This window comes from Haplochromis burtoni, unplaced genomic scaffold, assembly GCF_018398535.1.
Source record: "Haplochromis burtoni strain Fernald_Lab_line unplaced genomic scaffold, NCSU_Asbu1 Contig_63, whole genome shotgun sequence".
Lineage (NCBI taxonomy): Eukaryota > Metazoa > Chordata > Actinopteri > Cichliformes > Cichlidae > Haplochromis > Haplochromis burtoni.
The window spans coordinates 1,131,475-1,150,567 of record NW_024582424.1 but is presented as its reverse complement, the minus strand read 5'-3'; the positions used below and the strand labels follow the sequence as shown (position 1 = coordinate 1,150,567).

The 19,093-nt window shown below is 41.8% G+C and overlaps 1 protein-coding gene across 6 annotated transcripts in view; it reads right to left on the bottom strand.

Annotated features, from left to right (window-relative positions):
• The window catches only part of rhobtb4 (Rho related BTB domain containing 4), a 39,211-nt gene that overhangs the window by 18,295 nt on the left and 1,823 nt on the right, over positions 1-19,093 (bottom strand). The window contains exon 1 of one of the 6 annotated variants that reach the window (XM_005922850.3): positions 6,265-17,120. The exons of the other annotated variants lie outside the window; for them this stretch is intronic. Within the exon in view, the coding sequence (XP_005922912.1) occupies positions 6,265-6,293 (29 nt within the window). The 5' untranslated portion in view covers positions 6,294-17,120. Of the gene's footprint in view, positions 1-6,264; positions 17,121-19,093 lie in introns of those variants that run through there. 6 annotated transcript variants of the gene reach the window in all.

Sequence of the window (19,093 nt, the reverse complement as noted above, 5' to 3'; positions counted from 1 at the left end):
AACACATGGTTCACAGGCTGAGCAAAAGAAGGACCACAGAGCTATTTCTGTAACAGCACAGAGAGAGAAACATAGAGAAGGGGGAGGAGGTGGATGGACAGAGGAAGAAGAACGAGACTTCCCTGGAGTTTACTATTCTTTTCTCCCCCTTTCTGCTCCTCTTTTGAATCACTCAGAGCATTTTCATTTTAGAGAAAACATAATACGAGATGATGAAATCTAAGTTGGCTGTGCAAAAAAAAGGAAAGTATAAACCCCCAGACCTTTCTAATGAGCATTTTTGGTCTTTCATGCATCATCATTCGTCTTCTCTTGGCGTGGCAGCCATGTATGACCACCTGTCACCTCTGTACTTAACCTTGGTGCAAAACGGAAGTACTGCACAGGTCACCTGACTTCCTCTTTTAAAACCAAACATCACTCTGAAAAGCTTACCAAAATCCCCTTTCCATAAACTGCTTACAAACATTTCTGACATGTCAACACACATGTTAATACCCATTTTAAAACTTTCCTGGAGAAATCTGTGCTATTACAAAACCGACACCACTGCCACCCCACACCACAGACGCAGTTCAGTCTGTAGCCAGCTAATCAGTCCATTCGGGGTTGCGACTTATTCAAAACCCAAACCAAGGCCCCCGTAAATAGAGCATCTGAAACATTTATAAAGGCTCTGGTTTGTTGTTCCAATGACGTGGATGCCAGTGCAACACTTCGGTCCAGCAGTGACAGACACCAGCAGCTAAAAATGGCATCTATTCATCAGACACATGAGCCATGTGTGCGCCCTGCTATTCAGCCATGAACTGCTCTCAGTGTAGCCATACACCTTCACTTCATCTATATCACCGTTGCTTTATTTCCCTCGAGACCTAAGACATCGATTTTCTTTGTCAACAACAACAAAAAAGGCTTGACGTTTTCCAATTTCCTGTCAGAGGGGGGTCCCGTTTACGTCAGCCAGGAAGTACAGAACAGAGATTCTTTTGTTTACCTGAGCTGTCAAAGAAGCAGCTTCCTGAACCCTCCATGTGGATTTATGACTTTCAGAGTTAAAAATATCCTTTTCCCTTGCCACCTTAGCTGTCACACCTTCAGACGCACGTACAACAGGTAGAGGAGAGAGATAGAGAAAGCAATAAAAAGATAGCGCAACCTGGCAGTTACCTAACAGCTTTTTGGCTAATGGTGATGGCAGCAGGCTTCTTAGTGCTGTTTTTAGAAAACTAAACAAGGATAAAGGGCCAACTGTGAATCCTGACTTATTACAAGTGGTTGTCAGCGATATGTGCCAAAGGACATTTGAATTGAGTGTACCAAAAATGGCGGTGACAAACAGGGGATCCAGACGTGATGTACAGTACTGTTAAATCCTCTCTGTTTCCAATGAAACAGTGGATAGCCAGAAAAGAAAGGCAAGATAGAAAAAGCCAGGGAGGGGATTATTAGTATTAGAGAGAACGAGAGGCACTGTCAGCCCAGCATTAGAACCAGAAATTAATGCTACAGGGATCAAAAGGATGGGACCGGCAATAACCAAGGCTTTTCAGAAGAACAAATCACAAATTTTCCTGCTGATGCTTTGATATGTGTGAATATGTGTGATTCCGTAAAAAAGGAAAGAAAGTTAAATACAAGGGAGATATCAGAGTACGGCGTTAAATCCTTTACTACTGGCCTGCAGGACTATTTAAGTCAGCGTGTGTGTGTGTGCATGAGAGAGTGCGTGCATGTGCATGCACGCACTGATATAACCAGAAGGCAGCGTTGGTGGTGGCGTGGACAGTTTCTCAGGGGGATCAACAGTACCTGACTCCCAGATATCATCCTCCATCTGAGGATCTTCACCGAGGCCCCAAGCGAGTTCGGTCATGTGTTGGTTAACAAGTGTAACACAACTGTCTACTCGTACATCACTGCGCTTGGCAGATACACACCTGCTCACAGGTTTATATTTAAACCTCCTAAGCGTTCCTAGACTCCAACAATTATTTTTAATTGCATGACTGGAGGATGAACAGAAGCCAGAGACTATGGAAGCAGGAGACTTGTGCAGCTCAGAGGAGCGGAAAGTGTAGCTGTAGAGCTCAGGTTTCATTTTTAGCCAGTGAACTATAGTGAACTGTACACAGATGTCTAGACTTCATCTGCTGGCCAGTGTGATTTTTCCATGTTAGCTAGCAAAGGTGTCTAAAAGGACAAAGACAGTTTGCAATGTAAAACAATGAGACAATGAGTCACTGTTTTATTTTTTCGCTACGTGTGCATGTTTTTCTGACACTTTTAAGGACATATTGATATTGCGTAGGCATCAGCAGACTGATAGAAACACTGTGACAGGGACTCAAATGCCCACTCAACACACAAACATGACCCTTCTAGTTAATTCTGGAATGTCATGGATTTAGTCGCGTGCATGTGTGCAAGCCTGCATGCCTGCATGCATGCCCAAAGAGACAAGGAAACTCATGCATAATGTGCGTCTTTGTATAGCTTTTCTTTAAGGCCACACAGCTCTTAAAGGAGAAATGAAAGAAGATAAACACATCTTGTCATCTTCCTGTTTAGTTTATCTGTACACAAACTCACTGGCTTGCTTCCAAATCCTTCTATTTATCCTTCTGTCTGTGTGGGTTATTTGTTTTATTCCAGCCGTACCCTTTCTAGCATACTTTTGGACCAGCTGACAAAGTCCCTCACTTTATTTCCACTCTGCATTTATTCCCTAAATATAATGCTCCAGTTCACATTTCTTCCATCCTTCAGTTCACTCATTGTCTTCTAGTAGCCTTTCTCCATCTCCCTTGTCTCCTCCCACTTTTTCTCCCAACGGCACACTTTCCTCCACCCTTTTTTTTCCAGCAGTGATCTATCATTCTATGACCTTTTTGGATGTAAGTCAAGGAGCAGTATTAATCAAATATACACCCCGCCCCCCCCTCCCCAGTTTCTCTGTTATGTAACACCTATAGTGATCCACTGGCAGTAACCAGTTATCCCAAAACCTTAACACCCCACCCCCCATCCGCCTCTTCTTCCTTGGGGCTAGAATTCATCCCGATGCCAGCGTTGAAGCCGGCTGCCACTGTGCTCTCTTCAACCACTCATGCAAAAAAAAAAAAAGAAGTGAAAAAAGAGTGACCCCAAAAACCACCCATTTAATGCATGGGTCAACACTTGGCCACTCACACAGAGCTATGGGGCTTACACTATCACAGGCTTGGCTGCATACACAAAGTGCTCGTGTGTAATTGTCTGCAGAAACTATTTAAACATGTGCAACCATGTAAGCTTCCTTTTAATAACAGTTGTTTTTGTCAAAAGTTTGCTCTCTTGCAAGAAAAAAAATGCTTACTCATTCATTCTTGTGTATGCGTTTTCGGTTTGTGCACTTGTGCATCTGTGTGTGTGAGTTACAATTGTGTGTTTTGTGGGTGTTTGAGACACTGACAGCCACAGGCACAGCTGCCATAGACTGGTTACATAACCTGGTCTGTAGCCTCTGCTAGGCTCCCAGGATGGCTGACAGTAGACCTCAGACTCACTCACAAACTCGCAGAGTCATGCATACACACATGCATGCCTGCACGTACTGTCTTACCCTTTGCAGATGGTACTGGTATTAATGCACGACCCACGGCAGGCGATGCTATGTATGCATCTAGCCTAATGATTTAAAGGCTGTTTGGGAGCCAGCCGCACGCCAGCTTAGTTGAAAAAGCCTCGCTCCTCTCTCTCTCTCTCTGCTGCAGTAAAGATTTTTAAACACAGACAGGCCAACCCTTGTGTCTCTGAGTTCTCCTATTCATCCCTGCCAGTCTTCCTTCTACTCTTCCCACCACTTCTTTCCTCTCTCATCTATCTTGCTGTCCTTCTTGCTCATTTTCTTCCAATTTCTAGTTCACACCCCTGTACCTTTCAGTATCCACTCCATATACAGGACACTTTTACATCTAGTCTCTCAAAGCATGTCTCTCTTATCTCTCTCTCATCTCTCATGCTTCGTCACCCATTCTCACAATTTTCTTTTTAAGACTATTCTGATTGAACAAACGGGTAAGCTGGCGATTTAATTGTCATTTTCCACTGATCTTCAAAGTGCCATCTGATGGCTTTGACTTTTAATTGCATAAAGAATCCAAACACCACATACAAAATACAGCTGTTATTAGCATAAATCTATTACCTTATCATTGCATACAACTGCATACTGTTTATCTATAGCCGGCTCATTTGAGACTGATATTTCAAATAAATTGAAACATGACACGTTGTCTTTTTTGTACATGGTTTGTTTTTCTGGCAAAAAACTCACAATGTGATTGTGATTTTTTTATGCACCTGAGACAAAGCAAGTACTGTAACTTTAAAACAAAGGACTTGGTGACCTAGATATTACTACAACTTTACTGATGTAGAGATGGATTAGGTTTGTCTGGGAGAAAATAGTCCAGGCCATTCCTGTGGGAATGCAACTGTGGTTTAAAACATGATGTAAAGCAGGGGCTCTCAAACTTTTTTGTGGCTAGTGACCCAACCCCAGCTCTCATGAATCACTTGCTTAGGACTCTTTGCCATCTTTGAATTCTAAAACCTTTCAACTTAATACTTATGGTGCATGTCATTTGACGTGTCACAATCATATTAAGAGTTTCTATTGACCCAAAGATAATTAGGGTGGGAGGAAAGTAGTCCAGCAGTACTAATCTTGTTTAAAAATGCAACATACTTTATATTTTCTGCACCAAAGCACACGTTTATTTACATATAAAAGCAAACCATAAAGCATCTGAGCAATTCTAAGCACTATTTACCTCTGTATATCTTCCACTACAGCTTGTTACAGGGATCAGGACATTCAAGCCTGCCATATAATGCTGGCTTATTCTTCCATGTGGGTTTATCAGCGCTGCAGAATGTTATCTTAAAGCTGTTGACACAGTCGAATGCTTGGGCACAGTGCCTAATCAGGACAATAGGTTAAGCCATTTGAGTATACATAACGACAACCTTGATCTTTGATTCATTACCTACAGTACTGCCATAAGATTTAAGAACAAAATTCTTAATAGCCAACAAAAACACATCTCATCGTCCGTGTGTTAAGGGCGGATGACTGGTAGGACCCTGGTAGAGAGACGCACAGAACAGAAGATCTGATGCAGTTGGTGTTTCCACAAATGGCTCAGCCACAGTCACACAGTGAGCATTATTAGACATCACTTGAGGAGGGAAAAAAAATGATGCTGGCCAAAAGACAAGGATTGCACAATATCGTGTGCATGCCAAAATGTTTATGCAACTAGATATGATTAATTGCTAATGACTGGAAATGAAAACGAAGTAAGATAAAAAAAAAAAAAAGAAACTCCCAGGATATTATTTATTTATTTCCAGGTAGGAGTGAGAAGGTTCTTCATCAGACACGTAGCTACCTCAGATGACGTCATGGCCCACACGCTCTTATACGTGTGTGTGTGTGTGTGTGTGTGTGTGTGTGTGTGTGTGTGTGTGTGTGTGTGTGTGTGTGTCTACGGTCCTACAAGGTCACATTTATCTTCTCGGGCTGCACGTTATCTTTTGTCCCTGCTTCGATCTGCACGCTGTCCCTGTAAATACTGCGGTGTAGGATCCCTACAGTCATCAATGAAAGAACCTCGTGTGCTCCGTCTCCCCGCAGCCATTCATAACCACCTGGCTCATTCATAGTTTCTCATAGAGACCGATTCAACAAATCAGTCAGTCTTGTGTTTTGTCATCAGAGTCTATAAAGATAAAAGGCATGAGTCAATATTCACCGTGCTGCTGTCTCTCACATAACGATGTTATAAAAAAGGGCAGGTACAATCCTACATGCCAAATGATGCACTGATAAGTCTGGCGTAATGTGCTAAGCCCAACCGCTTCACTACAACACAGAATCATAATGTCAAAGGAAAGAAAATAGGAAAAAGAAAAAAGTAACATAAGTCTGCAGGTGTTTTTTAAATAACCCCGCCTTGTGATATTGTAATATCTCTGTCTGAAATATTAATATAACACGTTGAAATAAAACAGGCTCCGTTATAATTACGATGATGTTACAGAGATGGAAGAGGTGATTGAAACATTATGAACAGAAAACAGCTGTCAATGAATCTCTGGAGTGTAAAAGGGAGGAGGAAAAAAAAGATGTTGGGGGCTTTGTGCGGATTGCTTTGTGCACAGCCAGAATCGCAAGAAGAGCATGTGACCGAGTATTCCTGCAGGAGGGGTCCCTACCTTCCGACGGTTCCGGAATTGACCCACATGCCACTCTGCTGGTGGTTGAGCCGGTCACTGAAACCGGACAAAGACGCACGGAGAGGGAAGATGCGATCTCTGCGATCCCGTTGTTTGCCAAAGAGCACAGATAACTGCAGACAGGACCTTTGCCCTATCACATCCTCCTCTTTAGTCTACTTCCCGTCGCTGCCTCCTTAATCCAGCGCCTCACAGAACTCAACAAGAACCAGCTCGCTGCTGCAGACTTAATATAATGCTTTGTTATCTTCAAACTGACACTTTGGAGGATGAAATGCAATCACAACTGGCTGAAAGAGTCTTCTGGTCTGAGCCACCCCCTTTCTGTTGTTGTTTCCCCGGCTGATTTCATCAGAGGCACGCCTCCACGACTGCGCGTCACGACACAAGTCTTCCAACTTCTCCTTTGCTGCGTTCAAGTTCCGTTGGAAAATTAGACGTTTGCACTCCATCTTTCTGAGGCTTTAGACACACAGCTTGATATCCCGCAAACTGACATTTTTGGAAGAATACTTGAGAATACGGAAGACGTCACTGATGACTAAAAGTGGAACTTTTGAGCTGTCTATTGATTAAAATAGGAAATTCTGCAATTAGCGTTTTTTTCTTTACTGCGCTGTGTGATTTCTGTGAATAAGAACAACTGTCAAACAGCTCCGGGATGACCATTACCATGCAACAGTGGCTGAGGAATTTAAAACGCAATTTAAACGCACTAACTTTATTACTGTAATACTTTAATAGCCTAAATCTCGAGGCTTAAGAGGAACACTTAAGGCCCCCTCAGCGATTAGAACACGCGGGCCAATCATGTCCTGTATATATCATCGTATCCCCGCCCAGAAACTATGTTCTTTTCATCCTATTAACGCAGAACGGCCCACAAAGCGTGCTGCCTTTGGCAGATACAGCGCTTGCATCCACTTTGCACTGCCTTTAATCACTACCTAATAATCAATCATAGGTAAGCACGGGGTATTTTTTGTTTTGTTTGTTTGTTTGTTTTTATGTTATCCACGCAACTGTCTGCATGTCAGTGGGATTTAACTACGTTTCCCCTTTAACCCTTGCAAACACGCTCTATCCAGGTAAATAATGCAAGACTGTTATTATTACTCATGGGCAATGGAGAGAAATTTTCTCCTAAGGTTACTCCGGGTTTTCAGGCATAGCAACTACCACGTTGCAACTGTAGCCTACTGCTACTAAAGCCAGTAAAAAAGGAGATCACAGACTGGACCAAGGAGAATACATAGCGTTTGCTATCACATCTTCCAAGATCTCAGTGTCTAAGAATTTACTGCTGGAATGCTGAGCTTTGCTTTGTCAGCAAAATACCTCCAGTTTTCTTCAAGCAAAACTATGTTTAATTTAAACTTTAGCAGGTTTGCTTTCAAGGCAGGAGCTTTTACCAGTCCATCTGCCACTCACTATAGTCATGGGTATAGCTCAAGATAAAAGGTGGATGTGGGATTTCTTTAACATTCAGCATCATTTTATCTTTAACTTATTTGACACACTTAGGATACTGATACAGTCACCAATTTGATCATGTGAATATCTTTGAAAGCCAGTCTGCCAACTTTGTTTGGAGGCTGTGCAAGACTGAAGACGGACATCTACTGGCAGAGTTTGGTACTGTAATCTCTAAAACAAAGGCGGCGCAGGCTCTTACGGCTACATCAAGTCAGTGCTGTCACTCGGAGCCACCTCAAAAGAGGCAGCTTACATCTTTGAGACAGATTCTATATCGCAGGTTAGCCATGGGTGTCACAACATACTGAGTTATATTAAGCATTTTAAAGAGAAGGTCAGTGTGTTATTTGACCTAAGTGCAGCAATCATATATAAAATGTTTGTGTTCGTGTAGATTCTTGCACATCACGCACACATGCAGACACAACGACAACAAACAGGAATCAAACAGGAATTCAGTGCACAAATAGTCAGACGGTACGTCTTATATCTATCTTTCCAATGCTGTCTTGAAGCCCTGAGAAAATACTGCCCCCTGACCTGGCTGGCATGGCCACAATGAAACAGCATGAAAGATGGGCTGGAATGCCATTGGAGAAAGCAGGGGTTCAACACCACTGGCACAGAGAGGGCTTAGGAAATGTGGAGAGCCCCCCCTCCCCTATTTCTTTGGGGGGAGAGGTGTACTTGTGAGAGAACTCTTAAGCAGCACAATTCTGAGGTGATGTCTGGCCCCATTCAGCTACAGTAAAACAAAAAGGACTGTGTTTTGTTAAACAAGCTTTATGGGTCTTTTATTAACTGTGTGGGAAGTTTAGTCCCGTAGCTTTTACACTTTGGTGAGATTAAAGTTGGGAGAATGGGTTGAGATCACTCTTTTGGCAGGAATGCTTCGGCAAAGAGGCGTCTTGCTGCTTGGACAAATGCTCAGTTTTGTCTGCAGTATATTTAGTGCTCCTCTGGTTTAACCAAAGGAAGGAATGGCATGTTGAAATGCATTTATTTCTATATAATTCATTTTGTTTAAGCTTAGTAAAGTTCAAGACTAATATCTGTTTTATTTTAACTGCAAGTAAGGGGTAAGGTTTGCTCTTCAGATGTATTGCTAAGGGATAACAAACAATACATTTTCAAATCAATTCATTTCAGATGTTTACTCATAAAGAAATTCAAAACGAGCATTTTTTGGTAGTGTTTTCTTGCGTTTATCTCATCCCCTCCTATCCACTCCTCCGCTGACCCTATTCTCACCCTCGCCGCACACTCATATATCCAACAGGCCAGCTCACCCCCTGCCCCAACACTGTGCTGGAACTGTTCTAAAGCTGTCAAAACACCCAGCTTCTCACACTCCCTGTGTCCACACAGAGTTCGCTTTAAGTGCACACCCTCCCAAAACTCTAACAAACACACACACTCTTAACAAAAAAAAAAAAACAGCCTATGCAACCTATTCACTGACACAAGTAGGTCAGAGCTCCAGTGGGTCTTGCAAACAGTCCACCATCACCCTGGAACTGATAACGATATCAAAGATTAAATTCTACCTTCGGCACTGACTCACACACACATATCAAAGCACAGACACCAGCAAACATTACACTCCATATGTGGATCTACAGGATGAGAGCATTCACTTGTGTGTCTAGTGGGATGATTTTGTCATACAATTTTGTTTTAGAGGTGAGGGACAAGAAAAAAAGAATGTGGCATTTGCTTCTCTGGGAAGAAAATTCAGATATGAAAGGTCAAAGGTGAATCTGGAGTAAGTGAACGTTAGTGAAACGAGCTTGTGGGAAACTGGCATTTCTACAGTACATGATTGATGGTGGGAAAATATTGAAAAAAAAAAAGCTCATAAATTCAAATATGTCAGTTTTTTTTATTCCCACTGTTAAGCTCTGTCTCTTTTTTCTCTCTTTCCCTCACACAGACACACACATACACAGAGTGGCATGGAGAAGTGGCTGAGTGTTGCCAGAGCCGGCACCCTGGCATGAAATAGAGTGTGTTTTGTAACAGCCGGCCTATTTGGCGATGGGCGATGGCACAGTGTGAGTTTACGTGAAAAATATTTAACGCTAGATAAGGCCTGAGACAAAGTATAAAATGAGGCAGACAGGCAAGGGCGCAAAAGAGGAAGTGAGGGAGAGAGGCTGGAGGAATTGTTTACTTGCGAAGTTATCAGTAATATGCCTTATCATGAGCCAGCTGGAAAACTACATGTGTGGGACCAGTGGTCATTGCTTTATTACACGCTAATGAAGACAAGTCACTGCACTGCTTGTGACCGAACGAGTGAAACCTTTAAAGAAAGCGACAATTGATTGGTCAGAATATATTATAGACTATTAAAATGCTTAAATGGTGTTTTGTGTTAGGGAGACATACTTAGTTATCTTTTATGCCTTGTAAAACAAAAACTAAAAAATAACAGCTATATTTAAACGCACACACACACATACACACACACAAACACACACACACAAACACACACCATGTTGCTTGATTCAGACACGTTAGCATTTTTGAGACTGTTTTTTTTTCTTTTACATGCACACTCGACCACCCCCTCAGTCTCTGGAAGGAATAAATATAGACTAATTTGTTTGAGCTGCTAAATTGCTAAAGTTCAAGTTCTGCAGCAGACCCAATATAAGAGGTAAAACTTTCTGTTGACATACTTGTCTGCAGCTATTATTCCCCCAGTGTCATAACATGTGGGCCGGCAGCTTGTTGAGTCTGACTGCTTGGCTGCAGATAAATGTTCAACGATTTTAATACAGATATATTTCCAGGTCAAGTTTGTGCTGTTGATGCTGGTGGGCCATGATGGTTGAATATGTTGGGAATGTGAAGTGTCTTTAGGACAGGGCGAGAGGCTGGGAAAAGGAAAGAGGAGGAGGGCGGCACCACTGAGGGTTTATTGTGGGGAGAGAGGGGAAGGTCTCTTTGTTTAACTGCCTGCTGTCTGTCTGAGAATAAACAGACCTCTGATTATGATATTAATGCCAACTTAAATGTTTCACAGTGTGGTGCCTGGCTTTCGCAATGAAGTGCCTGGAGTGAAAAAGAACACGGTGCTGTATATTCCTCGCTGTCCTCAACTAGCAGCCCTAGAGTGCCAAAACGACCCAGTTAGAGCAATGCGGCATCTAGCGCACCCAACCACAACCCCATAGCCCATCGCAACCACCGGCAGATCATATTCAAGTCAAGTTACTCAAGTCTCTCTGTGGATATAGTGTCTTTGGCACAGCCTCAAGTACCCAGTACTCAGTTCTAAGTAAAAACACTTCAGTGGCAAATTCCAGTGATTCCATCGGCTTTGTGTTTGCTGAATCGTTTTCTTGTTTTAAATTCCTTGCTTGTAAGCCTGTTTTATCCAAAATCACAGCCTGAGACAAAACAGCAGTGAGTGATAGCCAAGGTGGATATGGGGTTTTGACATGCAGAAGAGTGAAAAAGTAAATTCTTGAGTGGCACAAACCTTCTGCGATAAAGACAGACTATGCATCTGCCTTTGAAGTTATGTACTTCCTGCATTCTGACTTTGGGGGATTGAGGTTGCACAGGCATGGCTTGCTGAGCTCCAGTGCATGCAGTAACAGATAAAGATTTACAAAAAAAAAGTTGGCTTTTGGTTCAATTCAGGTTTACAGGAGTATGTGCATGGACAGACAAACAGCCTCCCTGATGCTCTAAAAAGGCAACCTTAAGATCATATATGAATGCAAGGAAATACACATGTACACTCTCTGCTGGACAGAGACACACAGGTCAACGGAGGTGCCTCTTAAGCTGTAGCTGTCAAGTGCCAGGGCTAATCGTATTAAGGCTCTCTTCAGCCGTTGGTCCGAACTCTTAAAGTGATAGTTCAGTTTGGTGGAAACTTAGCCCTATTTCTAACCTAAACATATCTGTACAACCTGGGTGTTTTTTAATTTTACCAGGGCTGGCAGCTTTTTATATAAGGCGTCTCTCAGAAAACCTGAGCACAGGTTGATACATAAAGAGTCCTTTTTACTAATTTGTGATAAATGGAGCATATATTATGCTCCAGTAAAAAAAAAAATAGATTACTTTAGTTACCATGACAGGTGATGGCTAAGCCGATTAGGACCCTAAGGATTCATAGGCTGTGCAGGTATCAGGGTATTACACTAGTGGAGATGAGTTAGGTACTTAGGTCAGGGGGGCAGCAGGAAATTATGTGAAGCTGGGGTGTGAGATTCAGGTTAAGGAACGACACAGAGACAGATATGGAAATGGGGATGGAGGCTGGGAAGGAAGTAGGACCAGAGCTGGAGTAACTTCAGAAGCTGAGGGCAGAATTTAGGTTAGCACAGGAAACCAGTGTCAGGAGGCTTTAGCCTTGAAGGAGATTGACTCCTTTAAGCAAGCAACATATTTAGCATGTCATATAATTTAAAAATACACTTAAGAATAGAGAACAGGCCCAGGTTTAGTACACCATGGTTGATATGATTGATTTTTATTCTCCTTCCTGCCTTGAACAAGTTTAGTGTATAATCCATGAAAAATTTTCATTGTCAGCTTGAAATTGATATAATCCTTTTGATATACTCTCTTAGTATGCCCTTTAGTAAATCCATCAGCAGGGATCAGTGATGATCTTATCGGGAATTACTTGGAAAGTGTTGTATATAGGATACTGTGTTACTTAATTTTAATAATATTGTGATGGCAGGGAAAGAGTAAGCAGATCGGTTGTTAGAATTACATTTTTATATCCTTTATAAAAGAGGAAACGCCACCCATTAAACAGGCATGGTGCTGCAGGCGTAGCACTTCTCAGTGATCCGTTGGCACATTTACTTAAAGAGATTCTTTTTTTTCTTTCTGAACAAGTGCTGAACATTAGTGTGAGATTACAAGTCCAAGAGAAACCTTTCTTTATCCTTTATCAAATGGACTAAATATTTGTATTTATTGCATAGGTAACTGTGGTTCACGATGGTTGCCTTGTTGATAGTCACTGCAGTAACAACATTATTTGAGAAATCTATTGGCAGGAATGAGAGAAAATGCCACCAAACACTAGAAATTAATGATGCATTGCAAAAGGAAAAAGTATTTAGTGCTTTGTAATAGTTTTATGGGAAATATTTAGGCTCTCTCAGCCTTAACGCGCCCAGCCAAAATGCATGCGAATGCAGATATTTATGTTGTGCAGAGTGCTATGCACTACACCGGGCATTTAAGAGTTTTATTGACCAGCACTTTACAGCAGATCAAAGGATGGAGTCTCTTTCGCAATACATGCAATCTATAAGTGGGTCTTGACATTTTCCCTACTACCCGTGGTAAGGTTAGAAGTATTAGTGACCTCTCTGAACCACATATAAGACTAAACTTTGGAGTGAGGTTAAGATCAGATAACTAACAAGAAAAGGGGAAGAAGAAGGAAACTGGGCCCTTGAAAACTGCATGAATAAAAAGAAAAAAAATATATTTTTGATTTTGTTCTTTATCTTGTACAAAAAGAAAAAAAGGTCCAATTCAAACTGCTAGGTTTAAGAATATTTTGAAAATGAACATTAAATTTAATGTTTCAAAGTTCTAAACTTGTGAGACAATAGGACAGAGAAGGGACAGAGGCAAAGGAAATGCTAAAGTTGTGAGGAGAGAGATGTATTTGGCCTCAGCACAGGTCAGTCAGTATTCTCAAAACAGCCTGATCAAACAGAGAACGAAGCCAAGACAAACACCTCTGGACTTCAGTCTGGCACAGAAAAGCAGAACTGTAGGCCCGCCGAGATCACACTCCACAAAGTCAGTACATCAACCCTGCTCACTCTGCAAAATACTGTGTATCAGAGATTCCTAATCTATTTGGCTTGCAAACACCACAGCTAAGGAAATTCTACCTATGAAAGCCCATACCACAGGTCAAACATGTCGGCTGGATTATGAGTTTTCATTATTTTCTTTTAATAATCAAAAATATTCCAACTGCTATGTGTGGCATTTAATTTGTTAAATTGTAAAAACATATAACTTTGTGTGTTCTCTTTTGAAAACTGAAAGATCCTTGTCAAATATTGTAAATGAGCGTGTTAATGTAACATTTCTATGTTTGATATAATGCACATTTTCATCCTCGCTTCCATTTTTCTTGCAATATCCATATTGCTATCAGCCTAATGCAGTATCCATCTGCTTCTATTTAAAAGACACTTGCTTACATAAAGAAACAGATATGAAGATAGAGGGGAGGGGAAGAGCATAAGTGTAAACAGCAACAAAAAAAAAAAAATCACAGGGAGACTCAGAAATAGTCAGATAGCCACATTACAGAGCACCATGGCATAACAGGAAGGCCCTTTGTTGTGTTTACTTCAAATAACCTGCATATCATTTATCTAGTTGCGCTGCTCTGCAGAGTTCCTCGCATTGTATTAGAATTGAGAAAACAAAACAAAAACAATCGAATTGTTAGGTAAAACCCTTGCATCTGACAGATAAAGCATTTACCTCGATAGCAATGCATTTTTAATTTTATTCAGTTCAGCCCATTGAGTGGGTTTTATAATCCCGAGTGGTCAAAGCATTTTCTCAGGCAGTGCAGGAGGCATGTAATCCGTCAGCTGGCCTGAAATCTCAAAAAAAGAAAAAAAAAAAATCATCAAATGAAGAGATATGATTTTCACCTAAAAGCACTAAATTGGAGTATCCTACACACGCTGCTCGGCTGTATCGCAAAGGAGGTCATCATGCAATCTCCAAATGCAGGAATGTCATTAAACAAGACAGCAAATGTGCGCGCAGAAACAAAGCTGATATCCCGTGTACAGAGGCATCCCAAAATAGTGATGGAAAAATCTATACTAGCGGTTCCTTTTTATTTATTTCCACACCGCTGTGCCATGGCCTGATGATACAACCAGCATGCAATTATCACCACGCACTGTGACCACATGTCATTAATTTGCTAAGCCATAGCACGGCCACACAAGTTTTAATCGTTTGATTAAGGGCGTGGGGTTAGGCTCTTTTGGATGCTCCACCATCAATGATACCAGCTAATCCTAGCCACTTGTGGGCACAGGTCATTTCAACCAAATAAATGTTAAGGTGAAGCACAAAGATATTCTCTTTCAAAGATGAAACTAAAAGACAGCTGACCAGAAAACCATAATGGAGCTTAACAAGACTCAAGAAGTCAATATTTTTGTATAACCTGGCCTCTGATGTTGTTGAGTGCATTGCTATTAAGTATGTTGGGCCATTAAACAGGAATGAAGATAATAAAATGATTAAATATTTATGTTAACTCTGGTGATGTATTCCAGTGGGACAGAGAGAGACAGAAACAAAGACCGAGAATATTTCATTGCCAGTCAGTGCAACAATTTCCAAACTGTCTGCTTTAAGAAGACCACAGGTGATAAACCAGATTTTACTGTCTAACCCTTAAATTGTATTTTGTGATCCGCTGTGTCTGACCTCAACCTACATGACTCAGTGTTTTATTGTTTTTTCCCCTCAATAGATTTAAATGAAGGAAAAGATCTCTGTATTGCAATAACTAAAAATAGAACATGGCTTAAAATGTCTAGCCACACCACATAATATGTGATGAGTCAATTTCCAATTTTCATGAGGAAACAAACCACAGACACTGCAGTCCTGCATACATCGCGTTTGCTTCTATCAGTTATCATATCTGATTAATTTATTCTGGAGTGTGTGTGTGTGTGTCCTTGACTGTGTGAGAAAGCGAGACAGACAGAGAGCCGAGAGAGCATCAGACATGCTGCATCATTCTGAAACAGCAAAAAATTAGGCAGCCCTCGAATAAATGGCACGTGGAGGGCGATCACGGGGCAACAATGTGTTCGTGTCAAAGAAGACATGAGAGGAAACACCTTAAATACAGCCAACCGCATAAGCACAGGCAAAATTACAGATTAAAAATCCTGTGGTTTCATGGGTGGTTCAGCCAAGACTGAAGCTGGTCTGACCTGGATTAGCAGGAACAGCACCCTTGGGTGTTCTGCTCTCTGAAAATCTGCCTTTGGCTATTACTAGACGAGACAGATACTGTATGTATGTGTCAGTCTGTTTATGTCTATACAGTGTGGTTTGGAAATGTTGGTTTTTGGAGTTTAAAAGCTTCACTGTGTGAGTCATTGTTTCTATATTTGTGGGTCTTGTGTTTGACTGCATTAAAAGATTTTTTGGATGCATCCCTGTGATGGGAAAGCTGCTAGAATGACTAAAGAAATAACAGAAAAATCATCTTTACACTGCAAGTGTCCTCTTTAAAACAAGCGGGGACAGAAATTGAGTGGAGGACAATGCTAAAATGAGCAAATATGTGTGCGAAACTTCAGAGAAACTCTCCTTTTCTTTATGTCACTTTCTGTAACCCAAGGAGAGCTTCTGGCAATGTAGGTGCTAATTGGTTTTTGTTTTTTTCCCCCCCATCCTTAGTTAATGAAAGCCAAATTGCTGTTATGAATGGATAGACAGGCAGGAAAGGAAAGATGTGAAAACAAACAGGAAGATAAGGAGACAGAGTTCCAGGCTTGCAGGCATCGAAAATAAAAGACGCTAGAGATTACTGCTGTGTGAGCAACACGAGCTAGATTTATGGAGCTGCGCGGGCCCATTCAGGCCTGGGAGGTGCTTAGAGCGTCCTGTAGGCGATGCAAGGAGACAGCCACACCCACACAACTCCACACATATACATCAATAGCCAAAAGGCAACCTGTTATGATATGCAGTGTCATTTTGTACTGCAGAACACGCGCACTCCAAAACATCATCGCAATTTGGTCAGTCATATGATGCTGGAGCCAGTTCACCAAAAGGGATCGGCTTTCTGCCACAAATGAGAGGAGCAGATGCTAAAGAAAGATTTCCAGGGGTCAAATTGCATACAGCCTTGCACACATGCAAAACTATGCATGCATAATCATGCACAGTTGCACAGGAAGATGTAGTCGTCACAGTGATAGAGCCGTACGACCAGGACACAATCACAACACAAGCATGAACATAAATAGCCAAGCCACCAAATGGTGCCACTTGGTCTCGGGAGAATATCTCGCCATCCTTTCCTGGATGCACATGCAGACACACACGCACCCAAGTTTCCACACAGCAAAATAGAAACAGGACAACAGGTTACAACGAGCAAGAGATGTGATTAAATAGAGAAATGGAGAAACTATAGCATGGGTTGAGGAGTGTAAAAGCAGAACAATCTATATGTGTCTCTGCATGCCAGACTGTCAGAGCCACTGTTAGCTCAAGGCCGTTTCAAATATCAGTCCACTAGTCTTTTTTTTTTTTTGGAAGTTTTTTTTCAGCTATAATTTTAGGTGGCCCTAACCTACCTCAGCTCTCTGGTAATCTGTCATTTTGCAGCCACACAATGCAGTGGCAGGCAGCGTTTCCTGCATGACGGGCACTGAATCCAAGGCACATCTGGAAAAGCCAAAATCTAAAAGTTAAAATACCACAAACAAAATGACTTTTGCAGCATAAAACCTTTGAAACCAAAAACCTTAATCGTATTCTTTCAGCAGTGATGTTGTGTAATATGCCTTCCTATCAGTGCAGCGATCTCAGATGTCAGGCCCTGGCCTCAATCCAGCCTGGAGCTATCTGAGGAACCACAAATGGACAAAGACACCCTCTCTGAATTCAGCCAGCTCTCTTATCTCCTCTCGTTTGATCGTGTGGTCCTGTCCCACCCCGGTCCGTCCTTGTTGATGATACAACACCTTCTTATCCAAGTCTCGCACTACTAAAACATATTCCCTCACGCACCGACTCTCTGGCCTTGCAAATGTGTGTTTTGCTTCCTGTATGCATCATATAATGTAGACATTCAGTTTTTTGTACAAAAAGAACTTTGTTCAGATGAGCAGTTTCAATCTGTAAAGTAATCGCACCAAGCCACACTCGCAAGTACAAAGAAATCAGCGAGTGCCAGGGACACGGTGCAGCTGATTATCATAAGGCAAATGTTCAACATGTGGAAAGAGATCATTTCTAAAGGGATGTTTTGTTTGTTTTTTGAACAGATTGTGATGAAGAAGAAGAGCCAGTTGTTAACTTATCTGTTTTTTTTTCTTTTTTCTTTTCATTTCTTCTAATGAAATCGTTCCTTTATCAGCTTCTTGGTTCAAACAGAAAACAGGACAGATCTGAGAAAAAGAAGGGTTCTGCCTTCATGTTTACAATAATATGGAATAGGACTCTGTCAGAATTTCTCATTCTCACTCTCTCAGCCTGCTTTACTCTTTCCTCCATGGCCGAAACCTCTTCGTGTCCCCCTTCTTTGAACTCCTCTCCTTTTTCTTCCCTCTACAGCTCAATTTCTCCTATATTAATTTGACACAATCTGCTTCTCTTCTCTTCTCCCAGCAGACAAAGGCCTATGTTCTTTCTCACTCTGCATTCTGCTCTTGCATACACATTCTTTGCTCACTGACACGCCATTTAAAACAACAACAACAACAACAACAACCAGAGAAGCAGCCAATAAGAAACAAACTGTACAATTGGCATCGCCAGCACAATCCCTTCTCTTATTCTCTTTTGCCCTCCCACCCTCCCTCTCCATCCCACCACCACCACCTCCACCACCACCATGTTTTCTCTGTTCAAAACTTACTAAAGAGGACAAACATCATGTGGTGCTGGAAAAAGAAGACACTGTTGCAGGATGACTGAGTCTCTGTTATATTTTCTCCATTCTGTGTGTGTGAAGAGTTATGTTGAATTCCACCAGCGTGTGTGTGAGCGTCACTTTATTACTAGTTACATCTAATACACCTACCACACACACACGCACCTCACAGACACCAACTATTCAAATTGTTCTTGAGCCGAGGTGCAGGCTTAAAGCAGACCATTTGTGTGTTTTAGTTCTGTGCATGAGCATGTGCGCGCATGTGACTGTGCATGTCCGTCGTATTGCCCAGATCACACAAAGACACTTCTTCTTATACGATTCCCAGCTGTGTGGACTTGGCGCGCTAGTCAGCCATTCGACAGCCAAGAATGTTTGGTGTGCAACTCTACTGGAAAGCCCCAGTTACCCACACACACTTACTTAAACACACACTCACAAACACATATGCACCGCATCTACTGAGACATCCTACTCCTCTGAGCAGACGCAGGGAAGGGCCTCACCCCAAAAGGAAGAACGGTTCAAATTCCACAGCTGATAGAAAAAACACTGAACAGCGAGGGAAAAGTGGAGGAACTGATGTCAACTTTTGTCACACCATCCCTACACCCACCACATTTTCACCATGCTTCTATTGTGGTTGATGAAGGGGGGGGG